At 42.5% G+C, this 21,232-nt stretch overlaps 1 protein-coding gene and 1 long non-coding RNA gene across 2 annotated transcripts in view; one reads left to right on the top strand and one right to left on the bottom strand.

Annotated features, from left to right (window-relative positions):
* Window positions 1-2,497: 2,497 nt before the first annotated feature.
* Window positions 2,498-21,232, bottom strand: part of pcca (propionyl-CoA carboxylase subunit alpha) — a 28,526-nt gene continuing 9,791 nt past the window's right edge. Inside the window, exons 9-23 of the mRNA XM_049601190.1 lie at window positions 20,604-20,682; window positions 19,095-19,197; window positions 17,840-17,934; window positions 16,603-16,753; window positions 16,024-16,167; window positions 15,756-15,830; window positions 13,326-13,394; window positions 13,097-13,172; window positions 12,776-12,989; window positions 10,142-10,244; window positions 9,609-9,707; window positions 6,179-6,232; window positions 5,487-5,627; window positions 3,542-3,619; window positions 2,498-3,297 (exon numbers count right to left, since the gene is read on the bottom strand). Coding sequence (XP_049457147.1) covers window positions 3,229-3,297; window positions 3,542-3,619; window positions 5,487-5,627; window positions 6,179-6,232; window positions 9,609-9,707; window positions 10,142-10,244; window positions 12,776-12,989; window positions 13,097-13,172; window positions 13,326-13,394; window positions 15,756-15,830; window positions 16,024-16,167; window positions 16,603-16,753; window positions 17,840-17,934; window positions 19,095-19,197; window positions 20,604-20,682 — 1,550 coding nt within the window. The 3' untranslated portion in view covers window positions 2,498-3,228. The remainder of the gene's footprint in view (window positions 3,298-3,541; window positions 3,620-5,486; window positions 5,628-6,178; window positions 6,233-9,608; window positions 9,708-10,141; window positions 10,245-12,775; window positions 12,990-13,096; window positions 13,173-13,325; window positions 13,395-15,755; window positions 15,831-16,023; window positions 16,168-16,602; window positions 16,754-17,839; window positions 17,935-19,094; window positions 19,198-20,603; window positions 20,683-21,232) is intronic.
* Window positions 10,873-13,808, top strand: LOC125904037 (uncharacterized). The gene is made up of 2 exons (XR_007451354.1): window positions 10,873-10,935; window positions 12,692-13,808. It is a non-coding gene; the product is annotated as an uncharacterized LOC125904037 (long non-coding RNA).

Below are 21,232 nucleotides of genomic sequence, written 5' to 3'. Positions count from 1 at the left end.
ATATTGATAATTTAAAAAAATCGATACTCGGCACTGTGTGATGATGTGATATCGCCACACAAAAATATTGCAATACTATGCTGTATTAATTCCCCCCCCACCCCATCATCTGCATTGCTCTGGACTAGGGATCGGTAACCTGTCCCTCTGGAGCTATATGCTCTTTAGCCCGTCCCCAGTGGCTCCCGGTTGTTTTGACAAAAGAAAAAAGAAAAAAAAAAAGGAAAAATTCATACTCATTTGCATGGAGTTGAATGTAGTCTACAGTACGCCAATGCAGACCACTGAATGCACCGCATACCCCCTCTCCAAACTTGCCACTACAATTCCACCAGGCCCTGCGTGACTGAATATACAAAAAGCGTGAATCGTCAAGATACCCGCTTTTGGCAAATCTAGTGGAAATGCACAATAATGTGTCTTTAATTACAGCAGTGTGGGTTTGATTCTAACCCTGGGGCCCTGTGCTGCAATCCCCAGCTCCTTTAGTCAAATGTCACAGCATGTCATAGCACCCTTAGGCAAGATACTGAACCCCAAATTGCGTGTGTGAATGCATATGAGTGTTCAACTAAGTAGAGGGTGGCACCTTGTATGGTAGCCTTGGCCACCAGTGTGTGAATGTGAATAGATGAATGTGACATGTAGTGTAAAAGCCCTTTGAGTGGTCAGAAGACTAAAAAGGCGTTATACAAGTGCAGTCCATTTACCATTACAGGCCAAAAAAATATATTTAGATGTTACATTTATATATAGTCTGTTAAACCTACATATAAACGGCTTGTCATGTGTGAACTTAACTGCATGTGTGTGTGTTTTTGGGACTCATTCTTATAATGCATTCTTATAAGCTACATGATGCTAACAGACAGCCTTGGACAAGTAAGTTATTAGTACGATTATGTTGTCCAACCTTAATCGGATCATATACTGGCTAACTAGTGATTCTATGTTGTCATTATTAGCAATATATAATTAATCTGTAGCTAACATCGGTGTTTAATGCCACACCATTAACTTAGCAAGCATTCAGAACTCAAACATCTAATCATGCACCCCAAGACAGTTGTAATCTACACTTGGAGCGCCGCCACCAGACGCCATGATGAGGTGGACCTCCAGGTAGCTGGATGTCGTTAATGTGATATCCATCCTCGTGTGCAGAATTGCGCCAGTATAATGCCATGTAATCACATAGGATCACATTAAATCATACCCTTGAATTTACACTTGTGTGATTGGCTGAAACAGAAGGAGGCATCTGATTGGGTACAGATAATTCCCTGTGGAATAAAATTCATTTGTGAATCAAGCACCAGAGTCTCAAAACACATACACACACATAAACAAATGTGGTGAGGTTTATACATGACAAGCAGTTTGCATATCCAGGTTCAGCAATCTGTATTCAAATCTAATAACATCCAAATACATTTTTTTTTATGAAAATTGCAAATACTTCTAAATACGGGTGGGTTTATTATTACATTTATTATTATATTGGTGTGTTTTTTTCTTACATGTATACAACAATAAGTATTTTTGTGTGCATTGACAAATGTTTTTGGGAGAGAGTCATTTATGAATACAAAGTTATGGATGTAAGAGTTCTATGAATCCTGAATGATTTCCAGAGGCTGTACTTAACACTCAATATCTTCAGTCTCAGTATTTATATCAACAAAGACACCTGTGACCTTGGATGACCCTGGTTAGGTTATAATTTATGTCTTCCACAAGATCATTTCTACAGAATGATTTTCAGAATCATCCAAGATCCATAGAACCGTAGTTACATCTGTAACTTTTGTGCTATTTCATACATGGCTGACAGAGTAAGCAGAAGAACCTCACCCAATTGATAAAGGGTGGCAACATTAACTATTATCTGGAAAATGTGATCGGTGACGCCCATGAGGCCACACATATGTCCTTGCAGGGCACCCCTTTAAGGGTCACTTATCACATGGAGGCACTCTTGGTAGAGTGGCACTCTGTGCTAGATGGTAGAGAATGGCCACTGGGGCCGTATGCATGGTCAATGACATTCAGACGGCGCATCATACTGCCAGGCAAGGCCACTTTTGGCATCAGGTGTCTGACGCCCAAATCACTGACAAAGCTGCGGTATTTGACAACTTTGAAATGAGAATGGACTGATTTTGTAATATGGTGAAAGGATTTTCATGGAAATTTGAAACAATAAAGATATGACTGGTTATAGTGTGATTTACTGCCCCATTTACTCCAACAGAAGTGGCATCAAACTCTGGTTCCAGTGCAAAATATAAACTCTGCCACTGGCATCATGACCTCTCCTTCTGTAATATTTTCCTTGGAATGGGGCGGGTAATGCTGCCACCATAGTAGGACTAAAAAGTGTCAGAAGGTGCCACCCACTCTCCTCTTGGGGAAGTAGCCGCACAGCATTTTCTCCAGAAGTTACCTTCTCTGGTTTTATCTGTTGTTTCTGATGTAGCCAGACAGCAGTTCAGAGTTATTGTACGTGGAAAAGAAGGAGCACTTTATTGGTTGTATGTAGAGTGTCAGCTCAAAATGTCAGTTCAACCAAATTACAAAACTTTTCCTACTTACCTTGAGTGCTATCGAGCTATGCACAAAGTTTTGGTTTTCTCTGATGAATTTTTAAGACACCTGTATCTGAGATTTCTGCCTCCACTCCAATACAATAAGGATAAATGGAATTTTACAAAATTACATTTGAAAAACTCATCATCAGCTTTTAAACTACGGTCCATGTCAAGTGTACAGGACTGGCAGCAGACATTTCCTATGCAAATATCTCAAGACCTCACCACCTAAAACCAAAGCCTTCTGCAAGGTAAGACAGCACTGTGGTAAAATGATTTTCTGTAATGTGGGTAAACTGAGCCTTTAACAAAAACTAACGATCAGATCTAGAAAACACACAAAACAGGAGCAGAATGGAAAGATTTACAAGTGTTTTTTTCAAGTCTGCTGCATCTAAACAAGCAACGTGGATGAGTGTGACATGTGGAGAGGACACTGTAACACTGCTGAGCTCACAGCTCAGCTGAGAGTCACCATCGGGGAAACTAAACTCTGCTGGGTGGGAGGGGCCACTCTGGAGACTGACCACTGGCAAATAAATCAATCATCAGTTATTGTCCAGTCTGTTTGCCAGTGCAGGTCCTCCTCTGTGCAGGGCTCATCCAAGTGCTGATGTCACACATCAAAGGTTGTGTTTTATTCAAGCTCTACCAGCAGGTCTCCCTCTCCCACCGTCTCTCCAGGCTTACAGTGGACACTCTTAACCTGAAGAGCAAGAGAACACACACACACATAAAAAAATAAAACATCAAAACTTTAAAGGCCCATACAGAATATTATTATTTTATTTGTTTAACTTGGATATAAATGTGTCTATTAATCCCCATGATTATTTATCATTGTGCATCTTAAAACACACCCGTTAAAAATCTATGAACAAGACACCATACCATTAGTTACCAATAATAATAACAACAGTAGCTCCACTGTCAGAGTTTCATATTGTTACCTTTGCCTGCTTGACAGCAGTCAAACTGTTCTGCATCTTCATGGCTTCAATCACACAGATCTCCTGACCCTCCGCAACCTGCAACCAAACACACACACACGACCAGAGTGTGACAAACAGGGCCCCAGGAATGCCACTCAGCCTTGCAGCCAATTTTTCCCAGTCGCCACTGTCGGTATTGCACAGAAAAAAAGCATTCTCCCCATAGGTTGCCATTATTAAAAAGATGGCTGTAAAACTGTTGACAAGGCCAATTATGACTCTTTGTATTATGAATTTTTGACCTATGGAGGTTTTATAGTTGTAAAACTTTCCTGAAGCTAAGAAAAGCGACTTAAAAATCGGTGACGTCATCAGAATGTAAAGTCTACTGCACATTCTTCAGTGGGCTGCATGCCGTGGAAATAAATCCGGAAGCTAGAAACTTTTTTTGTGTATGCACCAGGCAAGCAACTCGGGATTGGAATTGGAATGAATAGGTGACATCTGCGCACCCGGTATCTGGTTATTATTATAAATCTATGGTGACAAACCATGGCTTACTAGTGTTTACTGACCAAGAGATCAGAGAGCAGCTATGACAACAGGCATGAATTGCAGCACATGCACTGCATAGACAGAAGTAAGTGGACACCTGAAAATACCACTCATGAGTGAAAGTTGGAACATGTCACTTCCAAACCACAGTCATGCCGCAATAACCATATATAGAAACAGATTCCTCATTAGTTGCTAGATTGTATGTCAACATCACCGCCATATTGGAGGGAGCTAAAATTTTCCTAGAGCTTATACCTCTCAAGCAATCTTAATGAGTCATTTTTATATTCAAGGGTTTAGAGAGGTTCCCCTCCGCCACCTGGCACAATCCTGGGAAAATGAAGGCCTGCTAATGTTGACATGCTCACTAACGCTGGCGCAACAGCTAAGGCTGGCAGCCAAAAACATCTACTGTATGACCCACTGCCCTAAAAAAATCTAAAAACAAAGAATATTTTCTTGTGGTGGCCTTCCTTACAGTGAGCAGTGGTGAAAGTTACTATGTTCTGTCATGATCAAGCAGTTGATGAGTAGACAGCGTTGGCTAGCTGGCGTTGACAAGATGTCCACTTTCATTATACAAGGACAACTTTACAAGTACTAGCCAATGAAAATAAGCCAAACCCATGCTTGACAAACAGGATTTTTTTTTTTTTTTTTTTTTTTTTTTTTTTTTACAATTTCTTATAACAATTAATTACTTTTTCACCAGTAAGTAATTTAGTTCATCCATCTGTCCATCCATTTTCATCCTATTATCCAAGGCTGGTCGTAGAGACAGCAGGCCAAGCTGCTTTGCTTAATTTAGTTCATGTAAGCCTAATACACACTCCTCTATTGAGCATCCAGCAGTAATTATATCCAAAATATTGAGATTCTAATTAATCATACACATGTAGATCATAATCCCTTGGAATATAAAAACAACTCGCTGAAATTGGTTGACAATTATGAACGTTATAGTGCTTTTTCTCCAGAAAAAACGCAGATCCCCCGTTTACTTGGATTTGTTTACAGGCAAGTCTCACCTTCTCCAATATGGTAGCAAGTTGATGTGTCGCTGCAACAGGCTGACACAATCAATACACCGTCTAGATATGTTTATGGCAATAACAGACAAATCCAAACTGCTGACACAATGTTGAAAGCACACTGTTGTCTAAAATATAACTGTGTGTTTGTTATGGCATCATCCTTTCAAACTAGGAAACACTAACCCAGGCCAAAAGTACACTGAAGTTTGTGGACAGAGGTTACACAGCATGGCTATACAGTAGTGTGCAACTGGGAATGCTGGCTTATTGAGTCTCTCCGTAACATCTAGTTAACTCAATAAAGACATAAGAACTGCTGCAGATCTTGTCTGCAGGTGTGTTGTGAACCTCTTCATATTGGGATGTGTTACCGTATCTCCAGGCTTGACGGACACAGCCACCACTGTGCCTGGCATTGGTGAGCGCAGGATGCTGCTGGTGTCTTCTGATACTTTTTCTGGCATGTAGGAGTTGAACTCTGCAGCTAACTTTGACAGAACGCGAACCTTAAACTACATAAAAATACACAGTGTAAGAAACACAGGAAGGAGGTGTCTCGTACTGCAATGAAATCAAGAGGATTTTTTTTATAAAATAAAAACCATAGTCACTACTTAAAGAGAAACACCACCAATTTTACATGGTAAAGTCTATTTACAGGTTTGGGTAAGTACAAGGTTGGAATTATCATCATTCTTTCCAGATACAATAATCAGTACACATGGAACTAAACTGAGTTTGTTCAGTGCTACAGTTTAAAATACAGTAAAATACATACTATGAAAAAGACAAAAAACAAATACAAAGACAGTAAAGTGCAAGTAGTATTAAGCTGAGTACAGTGTATTGAATGAACAGAGCCATCATGCATGTGAAGATGTGCCTGTTTCATTAAAAAAGTTCTTCTACGTAAAATCCGTAAAAAATAGCACTGCATATGTGAAAAGCTGTCTAAACAAGATTCAGCAGATTTCAGTTAGTTAACACGAGGATGAGAGACAGCAGCCTGTGAAATAATGTGTGTGATTATTTATTTCAATTCCAAGCAGACATACAACCTTACCGATGTGCCCATGAACTGCAAGACAATCCTTCCTGAAGCATCTCTGGACAGACACTGTGACAAAAGACAAAATGTTATCTGCAGTACATCTGTACTCTCTACAACTCTGCAAGCATTTGTTCTATTAATCTGCAGAGGTTTTTCAACTCTTAGAGTGTGGTTGTGTGAGGTAAGAAATAGGAAAGATATAATTTAACAAACCTGTGTGTGTGTGTGTGTGTGTGTGTCTGTGCTGGTTGCTGCTGAGCTCAGACGTTACGACGTTGACATCGCTGCCTTGAGTGAGACCAGACTTCTGGACGAGGGTTCCCTTAAGGAAGAAGGCCAGGGTTATACCTTTTTCTGGAAGGGGTACCCCACAGGAGGACCACACCACCATGGTGTTGGTTTGGCCATTAAAAACAGCCTGCTGCCCAGTTTCACTGAAACACCCACCAGCATAAGTGAAAGACTTATGTCCGTCCGTATCCCCCTGGCAAAACAATGCTATGCAACTCTTCTCAGCGCCTATGCGCCAACTCCTCCATCTGAGAATGAGGCAAAGGACCAATTCTACCAGGAACTAGATGAGGCCCTACAGCGCATCCCTAGCAGTGACAAAATTCTCTTGCTTGGTGATTTTAATGCCAGGGTGGGGAAAAACCACCTAGTATGGAATGGAGTGATAGGGAAGCAAGGCATTGGGAAAGTTAATGCCAATGGCATGAGACTACTCAGTCTCTGTGCAGAGCATGACTTAACAATCACCAATACAACCTTTCAACAGAAAAACAAATACAAGGCCTCCTGGATGCACCCACGATTGAAGCAATGGCATCTGCTAGATTATGTCATCACGAGACGCAAAGACGTGCATATCACATGTGCAATGAGAGGTGCTGATTGCTGGACTGACCACCACATGATCATCTCCAAACTGCAAGTGACAATACGACCTCCTGTCTGTCTCAGAAAAGCTGGCAAGAAGCGGCTGGACTGTGCCCGGCTTGAGGAAGCAGAGGCCCGGGACAACCTACGACGCTCCATTGCTGGAAAGCTGCAGGAAATCGACTCCGTCCTGAGCCCTGATGGCAGTGTTGATGACAACTGGACCTGTCTCAGCTCAAAGCTATATGAGGCAGCAGCTGAGTCCATTGGATACCGCCGGAAGAAGCACCAGGACTGGTTTGATGAAAATTCATAATCAATCCAAACCATTGCTGGACACCATGCACAAGGCATACAACGCAGTCTTGAACAACCCCACATCTTGGAGGCTAACACAGCACTGGAGAACAGCAAGGAAGGAGGTGCATTCTGTTTTGCGAAAACTGAAGAATGACTGGTGGACTGGCAAGGCTAGAGAAATCGAGAATTTTGCAGTGAAAAACGACATGCACAACTTTTATAATGCTGTGAAGACTGCCCATGGCCCAAAGAACTCTTCCCTCTCACCCGTGAAGTCCGCTGATGGCTCAGCCCTCACAAAAAAGGAACAGAAGCAAGTGGTGGACAGATGGGCTGAATACTTCCAGGCTCTTTTGAACCAAGCCGCCACTCCTGATTTGGCAGTCCTGGAGGAGCTTCCCTGCTACCCAACCACTGAAGAACTGGATCTTCCACCAACCTTCTCTGAGGTCCTGGCTGCAGTCAGGTCACTTAAGAACAATAAGACCCCTGGCCCTGATGGCATCCCTGCAGAGATCCTCAAGAATGGAGGCTATTTCTGCACAAGAGCAGTCTTCAACCTTATAACTAATGTATGGAAGCATGAAGCAGTCCCCCAGCAATGGCGGGACACAAATGTCGTCACCATATATAAAGGGAAGGGGGAGAAGTCTGTCTGTGGGAATAGTAGGGGAATATCCCTTCTCTCTGTTGCCAGCAAGGTTCTTGCCAAAGTGATGCTGTCCAGACTCATACGGAGCATAACAGAACATCTGCTACCCGAGTTTCAATGTGGCTTCAGGAAGAATCGCAGAACTGTGGAAATGATTTTTACAACTCGCCAGCTACAAGAGAAGTGTAGAGAGCAACATCAAGATCTGTGTATGGCTTTCGTGGACCTATCAAAGGCCTTTGATACGGTCAACAGAGACTTGCTCTGGGCCGTCCTTCTTAGGGTTGGCTGCCCGCAGAAGTTTGTTAACAGCTTCTGCGGGCAGAGTTTCCACGAGGGGATGATGGCTCAGGTGACAACAGGAGGACAGGAGTCCAGGCCCTTCAAAGTATGCACAGGCATCAGGCAGGGTTGTATACTTGCATCTGTACTCTTTAACATTTTTCTCATGAGTGTCACCTGGCTACTGCACCAAGACATTGATACAGTGGTATTCTGGTGGATTACAGGCTGGACGGGAATCTGTTTAACATCAGGAGGCTCCAAGCTGCTACAAAGGTTAAAACTGTAAACCTTGTGGAGTTACAGTATGCAGATGACTGTGCCTTTGTGGCAAATACACCACAGGCCCTGCAAGCAACATTAATAGCTGCTGTGAAGGCCTATAGCAGACTGGGTCTCACTGTGAACACTGTTAAGACAGAGGTACTCTACCAGTGGAACTCCCCTCCCCCAACTTGACCACCATCGCCTGTCTTCAGCATTAACAACACACCTCTAGCAGTGGTCTCAGACTTCAAATATCTTGGGAGCATCATCTCCGAAACCTGCAGCATGGACAATGATGTCCAAAACCAGATAAAGGCTGCTTCAGCTTCCTTTGGTAGGCTGCGCAAGAGGGTTTTCCTGAATAAGGACCTCAGCATACAGACCAAGGTTGCAGTCTACCAAGCTATCTGTGTCTCCACCCTACTCTATGGCTGTGAAGCGTGGACCCTGTATCGCCGTCACATCCATCAGCTGGAGAACTTCCACATCAAATGTCTCCAGCGTATCCTTGGACTAACTTGGCGCGACCGTGTACCACACACGGAAGTCCTAAAGAGAACTGGTAGCAAGAGCATGGAGGCCACTTTACTTCAATACCAACTGCGGTGGGTTGGCCACACCATCAGGATGACAGAGGACTGACTTCATGGCAACTGCTGTATGGTCAGTTACGCCATGGTCAGTGATCTGCAGGAGGTCAAAAGTGGAGATACAAGGACCAGTTCAAAACAACGCTCAAGAAGTGTGGGATACAGTACATACAGCTGGAAAGCACTGCCACAGACCGTCCTCTCTGGAGGAGACTTTGCCAAGCTGGCATTCAGCACCTGGAAGAGGAGAGGAGTGAGGCGAGGGAAAGGAAGCGCCAGGGGAGGAAGATGGTCACTGAAGCCAAGGTGACAACAATTACTGACTTCATATGCCCTCACTGTAATACACCTTGTGGCTCATGCATTGGACTTCATAGTCACCTCAGAACTCACCAAAAGAAGAAGAAGAATGTCATCATCGGATACGATGGACTACCATAAGCAAGTAAGTGTGTGTGTGTGTGTGTGTTACCTGTAGCATCCTGTCTGTGCCGTTGATGGTGAGTGGTAGCAGTGCAGAAGCCAGGTTCCACTGTCCACTGACTTCCACCTTTCCTCCATCTACCTCCACCTACAGAGACAAACACCACAGACGATTCTGTTACTAAGTGTCCTGGTGGACTCATTACCAAGAGACACTTGTCTGATGTCCATCCAGATGTAGTGCAAATTCTAACCAAATCTTCGCAATACCAACAAAATAAAATGCAAATTTATGCTCTTTCCCATTCACTACTTTTATGGGAATACTGGGAGCTGGTTCATCAAGATAAGCAGTAGGGTGCTAGAGCATCAACGTAACCAGCCCACTCACGTGACTCGCCCGTCTACACAGTTGATAACATGATAATGTTGTAATCACATACATGTATTAGCATCTCAGTTTTAATGATGCTTTTCTTATCTTTTTAATAGAACGGGGCCTAATGCTTTTGGCACACTCTTGTCATTATCCACAGATACTGATATATTTAATTTGTTGATGGATGCAGATTTAATACTCACTGTATAAACATTTCCTGATTTGGTAACCTTCACAGAATGGCTTCCGTCCTCTAGCTCCACATGCAGCTCCCAGGTGCTACATTCCACGGGAGAAGATGACACCCTGCAACACACACATGCAGTTCTATCTTATCTAATTTCAGGTTATAGCTGCAAGTTGTGAACATTAATTAAGCTACCAATCAAAATGGTTTCTGTTCTCTAACCCTAAAGAACTTTCAGCTGAATCTTGAGTTATTTACTTTTGCCTACTATACACTGGAAGACTTTGAAAAACTTAGTGTGGGAAATAACACTTCAAAATACTTTTAAAAGACTAAAGTCTGACACTCTGCCACATCTAAAGACAAGGTGAGTTTTTAGTCACACACTGCAAGATTTTGCAAAGACTGGGGATCTTTCAGGGTCACTATTTGCAAGACTACAACTAGATTCATTTTGAGAAAATTTCCCATCCTGCTCCTGGTGGAATGTTAAACCAAACTTCCCTTATAAAATATGACACTAACAATTCCTTCTGTGTCTACATGAACACATAACTCCAGAGAGAGTCTCATATGTCTACAGTATTCTCATAATATAGCATCAATATAATCCAAAAAGATAAACTGTATTTGTGTACAAACTTTACATTTTGGATTTTGTTGCCTTAAAGGGAAATTTCAGTTCATTTCAACCTGTCTCCTAGCAGATTTCAGGCATGGTATAAGATCGCTGCTTGTTCTCGCGATATTTCGGCCGTGCTTTGGAAAGCAGAGCTAGATGGTAAACAAACATGGCAGCACACCAGTAAGGTAAGACAACACGTTTACATGTCGTTTTCTATATGTTCTCTGACATTTATCCTAACGATGTGAGGCGGTCTTTGTGGGAAAAAAGCTTGTTTAGTGGACTAACTGCACTTGAAGTATGCCCGTTCACTTACGTTTTAACAGGTCCGACGCTACTATGCACCCCGGCTGTATCTAGGCTAACGGCTAACATGCTAACTATTATTTTTATGTCACTAGTCACTTGAAACAAATTTAGGATGATAGGAGACAGGTTGAAATAAACCGAAATTTCCCTTTAACTTGCTACCAGCCTCCGTTGTTTAGCTGCGGTATTTTAGTGGGAGGAGACTGTGGGAATGAGAGGTGAAGTGTTTTAAAAAATTAAGATTTCTCACTAAAGTAAGTGCTGGTTGGTCGATCAGATATATGCTGAATTAAACACGGACTTTTGTTCACTCCAAAGCTTCACCAGTTTCTCCTCCTTTTCCACATGAGAGAACGAGAGAACTGAGAATTATTCATGTTCTTCCATGCTTACGTCTAGTGGTTTGCTACTTCCTGTGTGGTGCTGGAGAGAGCGAAGCTATTGGTTAACATCATTGAACTTCATTATTTGCATGAGCCAAGACTGAAAAACCTCATGATAATATTAATCAAGACAGGACAAAGACTGACTTAAGACAGCTTGGACTGAGCTTTACAACCATCTTACACCAAATGACCAAGATCACGGGAACGTAAACCAACCGAAGTAACACTCTCATGATTTTATTACCACACTGGAAATTTGTCTGCAACACAATGACAAGTATGTTTACATGACATGAGAGAAAAATTGATTTATTGTGTTAGTTCGACTAAAACCAGACTTACTATCATGTTTACATGTTAGTCCGACTGTAATCGTACTAAACTGAATTTCTCAAATTTGGATTAATGCATCCAGATAATGAAATTACTCCTGCATGTACAGTATACAGTCAACCAGACTCAAACTGGCCTAGGCACTCGGCGTACGACACGCAAGCTGAACAACATTAACTACGTGACAAAAGAAGAAGCTGGTAACAATATGGTGAATCTACATCTAGAGCTGTGCATTTTTAGACGGACAAAATGTACAGAACTGTAAAGTTGTCCACCATGGCTGCTAGTTAACCATAGCTAACTTGTTTGTCGATTGTTTGGTCTGTGACGTAATAGGTCAACCAGAAAAAGGTCTAATACTACCAAGCTGAGAGGGGGCATATCGCCACCTATCATAGTGGAGTCGGACATATTTCTGTCAAAAAATCTATTCCTCTCCCGTGCTTGTACACTGGGACAAGGACAGTAGTCCAATTAAAGAGACTAGCTGTAGCTCGACTGAACTGTGCATGTAAACATACTGAGTGAAACTGCTTGAAAAGGCTTCGGTGTGAGACTGACATTAGCTTCTTCAGTAATTGAATGCTAAATATAAATGGATTCAATTACGGATGTGAATGGATTCAGATGATTTAATAAGCAAAGTGGATTCAGATTGGATAAAATGCTATCAAACTCCAACCTTATGTTACAGACACATTATTGTTATTTATTTAAAAATTATTGACTCCTAAATTTCTGTCTGTGTCCCTATTTTTTTCTAAAATGCCCCTAAAAATAAAAAGGTGCAGAGCCCTGCAACAGTTACAGATACCATTCAAAAACTGATCAACAACAGCTTTTTGTAACATTTTAGTTTCCACTGTGTTGATAATGTGTTGAGGCTCTATAAACACACTGCATTTTTCAGGAAATGGCTCATGACTGCAGAGAAGATGTGCAGCATACTAAGACCCTGTACCCCCCACCACAACAAGCCTGCTGGCGTCCTCACCTCAGGTCACCCAGGACCTTCTGTGAGCGGAGCTGAGCAGTGATGTAGAGCGCTGCTGCCGAGGCCAACAGCTCCCTGCGTGTGTCTACATTCAGCTGGTGACCCTTGAAGCCATCGGGATAAACCTCCGGCAGGAAGTTGGTGCTGATATCACCAGAGATAAAGCGGGGGTGGGTGATGATTTCCCTCAGGAGGGGGATGTTGTGCATCACACCTGGAGAGTAGATTACCAAACTTTACCACAGGAAGTAAAATAAGCTGATGTCCATTTAAAAAGTGACTGTGCGTCTTGGCTGACATTCACTTTGAAAATCTGTGTACCTCTGATAACATAGTTATCCAGCGCGTCCTCCATTCTGGCAAGAGCCTCTGCTCGCGTAGCTCCATAGGTAACCAACTACAATTACACACCAGAGGAAATGACCGCAGAGCCACAAACCCGTGTGGAATTGTGAAATTTTGTAATCTACTTTTTTTTTTGTTGTGACCATCTGTTCTTATCAATAATGAGAACCACACAAAACCATCATATATTCAATACATCACTGACCTTAGAGATCATGGGATCATAGTAGATGCTGATGTCACTTCCCTCCTGAATGCCGCTGTCCACACGGACCTGACAGAGCGAGGAGCAGAGAACAAAATGATCATACTGGCAGGACACTTACCAGTCACTCAGGGAGACCAACTGGAATGTGTAAAAAGAGAATATCTTAGAAAAACAAATCAGGTGAAACAACAAACAACACAAATGCTCTCCTCTGTTGCAGCTCAAATGTGCGATGTAGGTTGTGTTTGTTTGTTACATAAACATCCTGCCTGATGAAGCTTTAAAGGATAACTTAAGCATTTTTCAACTTGGACTCTATTTCCCCATCTGAATTGATCAAAGACACTGATGTGAACAACAATTTTTGAAATTTGGTCAGTATTGAGCGTGCTGGCAGCTGCGGGAGCTGCATTGGAGGCACATGGGGCAATAAAACATTGTCACTGTATGTCCATTAAAAGTGGTTATTTTTGAACCAGAGCGGCTCAGATTGTTATTATAAGTGTCTGAAGTGTCTCTTTATCTTTCACTTGATATGGTCTGTGAAAGAAAAAAAAATTGAATCCACAAAGTATCTCCATACTGCTCATCCATAGTGATCCAAGTGTGCTGCAGCCGCGACATAAAAAGTTGTTTGGAAAAACGTCATATGAACTCTGTTTTTAGCCTCACTGTAGCCTGTAGCTCTGACTGCTTCTCTGTGCTCCTCGTTCATGTGTGCGCGCTCAGGGTGATCAGTGATCTCCGAAGAGCAGCAGTCTCGTCAGTACTGATGTCCAGATTCTCAAGTGCAGGCATCGCCAATTCCCAGTCTGAGCAGCAAAGACTTTCCTCATCCGTTGGCATTGCTTTGCATTTGAAACAACTGCACCACCAGGTTTCCAGTGCTGGACTCCGGTATTCTGCAGCTGGCTGAGGGTTAGGCTCATGAGCTGTGGCAGCTGCTTCGTCCAGTAGCCTGAGTTCCGTTTGTATACTCGGGCTCAAAGAAATACGGCTCAACAAAGAAATGCTGTTCCTCCTCAGTTTCAAAGTCTTCAGACGTGTTGGGCTGTCCTTTGCTAAAAGACCATAGTGCAAATGATCTTTTAGCTCTGTGGTTACTGTTGTCCCTCCCTGTGGTGCACGTGTCACGTGATGTAAACACGGGTGAGCAAAGCTCATGCTTTCGCTGGTCTCGCGCAGGTGCGCACACGTGAGCACAGAGAAGCAGTCAGAGCTACAGGCTACAGTGAGGCTAAAAACAGAGTTCATATGACGTTTTTCCAAACAACTTTTTATGTCGCAGCTGCAGCACACTTGGATCACTATGGATGAGCAGTATGGAGATACTCTGTGGATTCAGTTTTGTGTTCTTGGACGTTAGTCTGGGGCGCCGTCTGCCATTAGCTGTGCTAGCCGCTCCCCCCGCCGATCTTCGCAAGGGATGTGAGGACTCTAAAACTTCACCAGGGCCTCCATCGGCATATGGGTGAGTAGATAATGGCTGAATTTTCATTTTTGGGTGCACTATCCCTTTAAGCAGAAGTAATAGATAGAAATATCACGAGATGTCACTTGTTGCAGGAAAACAACAGTGGAAATGTGTGCGGGTTCTGGAGAGAGAATAATAACCACCGTATTTTACAGTAAACATAGTTTAGTGTTGTTTAAAAGTTATTCAGTGTCATTTTATTTATTTCCCAGATTTCAATTATGTGGATGAGGTTTTTGAGTTTGACCGTTGCCTGTATTTATGTGAGCTGGAGTACACTGATAAAGACTGTACAAGGAGAGAGAGAGGGGGAAAAAAGGCAGTGGAGGGCAGCTGCTGCAAGGCCATGAAGCTGGCAGCTGTGACCCTCTGCCCACAGAGAAAAAATGCCAATTTGGTCAAGAATGGTTCATGTTTGCGCATTTCCGACCTGTGCCCACAAAATGAGGAGCTACACTTCGAGCAGCTGTCATGGACTATCTTTGTCAGATATGGACTCGCTAAAGTTTTGGCTAGTTGTGCTACAAATGGATCCTGACACTGCTGTCCATAGACTGAGCATGCAGCTCTGTAGGTTTGCAGTGATTTTCTTGAACTAAGCCATCATAGCATGTCCCCAAAATGTTTCTGCAGCTGACCAATAGGAAGCAACAGTGTTTCCAAAGATGAGCGTGGCCCAGAATATTTTTGTGTAAATGAATGAGCATCTGTCTGATCTTCATAAAACTTGTTGGTAATCTTTAATGCAGGCATCGTAAACTGTTAAAGGTCTTGATCCTACCCAGCTTTCAAGTTTTAAAGGTCTATGCTGTTGTGAACCCTGGCATTGCCACTTGCGGCGATATTAGAGTTTTTTATTTTACAATGCCATGTTAAAATTAAAACTTATAAATAATGTGTGTGTGTCTCTCTCCCTCTCTCTCACACACAGACACACTCACTCACTTACTTACATTACTGAGGCTGAGTGGCTCTTGGTATCTTGACAGCCGTCCAATGGAGGGAAGACCAAAAGACTTGTAAGGATCCTAAGAGAAGAAACAACAGAGAAAAACACACAAACTACCAAAACTGAAAATCAGGTTTCACTCACAACAGCAGTGTGAGCAGAAAGCTACATCAACAAAGGGGTGAATGTTTAAAATGTAAACCCTTTTATTTAGCCCTACTTCACTGGCTTAACCCCAACATACACACACACACGCATGCACACACACTGACCTCAGCATAGACACGACTCTCAATGGCCCAGCCGTTTATTGGGATATCTTTCTGTTTGTGCTGCAGTTTGTAACCCTTGGCAACCCTGATCATCTGCTCCACCAAGTCCAGGCCAGTAATGCACTCTGTAATCGGATGCTCCACCTGGGGTCAAAGGTTAAACAGACAAGATACAGTTTCTGCAGGCAAACTAGTTGTGTGCTTGTTGAGCGTGAAACCCTGATGTCCTTTCTTCACATTAAAAGCCATCACCACAGTCCAATAGAACTGATCACTTTTGAACCCTGGTAGCTGAATGGCTACAGCGCATGCCACATAACCACAACATCCCCAGTTTGATTCTGGCTACACCTTTGTTGCATGTCATGCCCCTCTGTCTCTCCTTGACTTTCTTCTTAGTTCTTCCTAATTCTTCCACTGAACACTTAACACACATGAAAAGTAAAGTTGTTCCTCGATGGATCTTTTCAAGTGAAAATAAAGGTTACAGCAATAAAATTTATCAGAGGGCACAAGGAAGTGCACACACACACACACACACACACACACACACACACACACACACACACACACACAGACCTGTAGTCGTGTGTTCATTTCCAGAAAGTAGAAGTTCTTTTTCGAATCCACCAGGAACTCCACGGTGCCGGCAGAGGAGTACTGCACAGCCTTGGCCAGCTGCACTGCCTGCTCACCCATCGCCCGCCGTGTCTCGGGATCCAGGAAAGTGCTGCAGAGGACACGACACACTCAGAGTCACTTCAGTAGTGAAAATGGGGAGTCTAACAGAAAAAAATTCCACAGTTTGATATTCAACAAACCTATCTCTTTTAGATACATGATAAAAACTCACTCGTGTGAGAATTCTTTATCCCCCTCTCTTTAGAGCTGAATAGTGCATATGCATACTTTTTTCACAGCCAGTCACCACATGCTGAGGAATGCTGGGGAGGCACCTAAGGAGGTTTATTAACTGTCTTATTAGGCATATCCTATTGTCTACATGGTACTCTCCAGGTACACACTAATACATCTACATATTGTCAAAGACGTAAGTTATCTGATTAGTGGTGAAAAACAGCTGTACATATTGAAATACAACAACCTTTATTACTCAGCCATATATTAGAGAATGTAAAAAGAACTAGAAACCATACAGCCCTTCAACTCAAACCACTGTGTTGTCCCGCCCAAAATATATAATTTAATAATAACTTTTGTTGTTTTGACATGATAACAATACAGTGTGTTTCAGGGTTCACGTGACATGAGGTAACTTGCCCATCTCCCCAAGAGAGCAGGCAAAGTGTAATGAGCTGAAGAGGGGGCCAGGCAGGAACCCGGAAAAAAGGCCTGTAGGCTTTGCTATGTAATTATGTTAGGGCCTTGTGTCGTAATTCAAAATAATAGTAGTAATGGTATTAGTAAAAGATAGTTAAAGATAAACATTTTGATTTTTTTTCCTCCCCATTTGTGGCCCCCTCTATGGATGACAGCGCCCAGGCACTGATCCTCAAAGTTCATCGCAGTCTTACTGAATCAAGAGCGCTACATAAACTCATAAATGTGGAAAACACTACAACATTACAGGTGCCTGCCATGTAGACTGAGCTGCTCAAACAAAACAAAGTACAATATTTTGCAGTCAGTTTAGTAGTAATGCACAGTATGGCTTCAACTCTGGTTTAACTACACTGCTGAAGACCATGAGTGCTGCTGATCACTGCTATTTCTGCCCTTCTTGTGCAAATTGGCTGCATTCGCTCATGTTGATCTGAAACAAAGAAGTGCAGAGCGCAGAGAGTTTCTCACAAACCTGGGAGCTTCTTCCACCACCTTCTGGTTCCTCCTCTGGATGGAGCACTCCCTCTCATTCAGCCACAGAGCATTACCATGTTTATCAGCAAGCACCTGCAACAAGCACACAGTATTCTCAGGTTCTTTCTGGTGAAACATAGCCAGTAGGAATTTAGTGTGTTTTATCTTTTTTGTCGCAGTAGCTGGATTGTTTTATGAAACAGCTAATGTTGATCACAATATAACACCAAACTTCAGGGATATCAATCTGTCCATTTAGGAAGCACAACTGAATGTGAAACAATTTCACCTGCTTTGGTGTGAATGAAAGTGACAACAGGTGCAATGGAGAGGCAAAAGCTAGACAACCTCCAAAAAAGGGAATGATTTTGCATGTTGTGGCCTCAGACAGTTGCTCTCTCCTTATCCTTCCTGACTGATTCTTCTCTAGTTTTGTGTTCTGCTAGTGTCCTTGTCACTACTGGTAGCATGAGGTGGTACCTGCAGCCCAATCAGTCTGCACAGGTAGTCCAGCTCCTCCAGGATGGCACATCAATACATTTGGTCGCAAGCAGGTTTGCCATGTCTCCTAGCACAGTCTCAAGAGCATGGAGGAGATACCAAGAGACTGGCTGTTACATGAGGACAGCTGGACAGGACTGTCGAAGGCCATCAACCCAGCAGCAGGACCGGTATCTGCTCCTTTGTGTGAGGAGGAACAGGAGGAACACTGCCAGAGCCCTACAAAATGACCTCCAGCAGGCTACTGGTGTGCATGTTTCTGACCAAACTGTAAGAAACAGACTCCATGAGGGTGGCATGAGGGCCAAACATCCTCTAGTGGGACCTGTGCTCACATCACAGCATTGTGCAGCTCAACCAGCATTTGCCAGAGAACACCAGAATCGGCCAGTCTGCCAATGGTGCTGCGTTCTCTTCACAGATGAGAGCAGGTTCACACTGAGCACATGTGACAGGGGTGAAAGAGTCTGGAGACACCATGGTGAACGTTACGCTGCCTGTAACATCATCCAACATGACCGGTTTGGTGGTGGGTCAATGATGGTCTGCGGAGGCATATCCTTGCAGAGTCACACAAACCTCAATGTCACAGCCACCGGTACCCTTACTACTAAGATTTTCAACTTGAATAATTAATTCATCAAGATTTGGTGTGTGATTTAATTATCTGAGCAGTGTATTATATCCTGATCACACTGAAATTGACATTAACATTCAATGACATCAAACTTCTGCGTGCCTGTGTATTATACCTGGATCTCTATGTGCCTGGGGTTGTCTATGAACTTCTCAATGAGCAGCCTGTCGTCACCAAAGCTGGATGCTGCCTCCTGAGACGAGAACCGGAAACCTTCCCTGTTATAGTACAAAAACACATTCACACAAAAGTTGCATCAGGCTTCAAGGTAGCTAATACAAACAGTCTTTCCAGTGGTCTGAAGTAACAGTATAAAGTAGGCAGAGAAACAGGATCTCTAATAGACGTGGGACAAAATATTGATAAGAGAATAAATCGTATTACTTCCTCCTCTGATATTTTATCGATTCACTGACAACAAATATCGATATTTTTCTTAAAACAGGCACCCTAAATGGATTCCCTGCCAGTTTGATTTACCAGAGTCACTACTCCATGACTCCTTGTGGTGGAGTTTATCAAGTCAATGAGGGTAAAGTGAAGGGATGTTAGCAAGCTTGCAGTAAGAGAGGAAGCTCACAGGGGTAAATGGCAGACAGGGCAGACAGCAGCAGAAAACAAATCAGAGAAGCACCGCCATCCTCATCACCGACAAACAAAATCGATGGAGACTATGAAATAGGCAAGAACTGTCTCACGACAGTGAAGTACCGTAAAACTTCAATTAAAACCCCAGTCCCAATTAAATGCCAAGTCCCTTTTCCTAGCCTGGTGTGGCGACACATATTAACAAAGAAACACCTGTCTCAATTAGACGTCTTGTCTGGTTGCCAAGCAGTTGTGTTTTTATAGAAGTTCTTGGATGTACAGTATAAAACTGGGTTGTTGTCTACCCACTCATGCTAATGTTAGTTCGCTGCTTCGATCACACATACAAATATAACTGTAAGTACTAAAGAAGACCGTAATTCATTCAGATTTACTCGCATGGTAAACCAAAGAAACCAAAAACAAAAAGAGGTGACACCGTCATAAAGTCAGAATATGTGTCTGTTCCTGGATTACCCAGTAAGTTATTTATATTCCTTTAGTCCGTAGGGGTCCACTGATCAAAATAATCAAGTGTTTTCATAAAAAAATTAATCCAAGTGAATATTGTTTTAACAGGATAAAGCGGTGTTGTGTCAGTACACTGGGTGCCATAAACCTCGGGTGCTGTGAAATAATTGTAGCAACTCTCTCTCTCTCTGATGCCCTGTCTGTTAGAGCTAGATCAGATGAATGATTCATCATTAATTATAAGTTATTTAAATCCTATTTTTTGTACAAGTAATATTCATACTGGTTTAAATAAACAATTTGATTGTATTTCCCATCTTTGCTAAGTAACAGTTTTGTGTAAAAGGAATTAAAAGGCCTGTCTAATGTAGATGCCTGTCCCAAATATAAGCCTGTTGAGTTCAATGATTTAAGCAAATAGCCTGGCACATACAGTGACTGTTGATGCAGAGTAACTCCCCCATGTTTTGTTTAAGCTTTGATGTCTCATTGTTTTCATTAATAAAGTTGGTACAAAAGAGCAGATGGTTAGATAGTGCAGACTGAGGGTGCAACAGAAACAGACCTCGTCTCCTCATCGTTCCAAGCAATCCTCATCCCTTTCCCTCCTCCTCCTGCAGATGCTTTGATCATCACTGGGTAGCCTGGCGACAACACAAAGATAAATCAACATCGCAACTGTAAAGGCGCAATTGTGAAAGTATGTTCACCATTCTGTGACAGAATGATTGAGAATCATACTTCTTTGTAGCGTGACTCCAAGAGCCACAATAGCCACATTTCTGGGAAATAAATCAGGTGTAAATCAACTGGAATTATCCTTTAAGCTTAACTAAAGATTTTTTCATGATCAACTAAAATCACCTCCTTGCAGTTGTATGCCTCCGTGCACCAGCCAAGTTTCAGAAAAGTGTTCAATGCATAATATTATGACATCACAGTGAAGTTGACCTTTGACCTTTTGGAAATAAAATGTCATCACTTCATCTTTTTTCCTATTTGACATTTGTGTGAAGTTTTGTCATAATTAGTGTGCAAATTCTTGAGTTATGGCCAAAAACACGTTTTGTGTAGTCACATTGACCTTTGACCTTCAACCAACAAATTCCAAACAGTTTATTGTTCAGTCCAAGCAAACACTTGTGCCAAATTTGAAGAAATCCCCTTAAGGCGTTCTTGAGATAAGAGTCGGAA

The sequence above is a fragment of the Epinephelus fuscoguttatus genome, linkage group LG16 (genome assembly GCF_011397635.1).
Source record: "Epinephelus fuscoguttatus linkage group LG16, E.fuscoguttatus.final_Chr_v1".
NCBI lineage: Eukaryota > Metazoa > Chordata > Actinopteri > Perciformes > Serranidae > Epinephelus > Epinephelus fuscoguttatus.
This window is presented reverse-complemented; position numbering and strand designations above follow the sequence as displayed.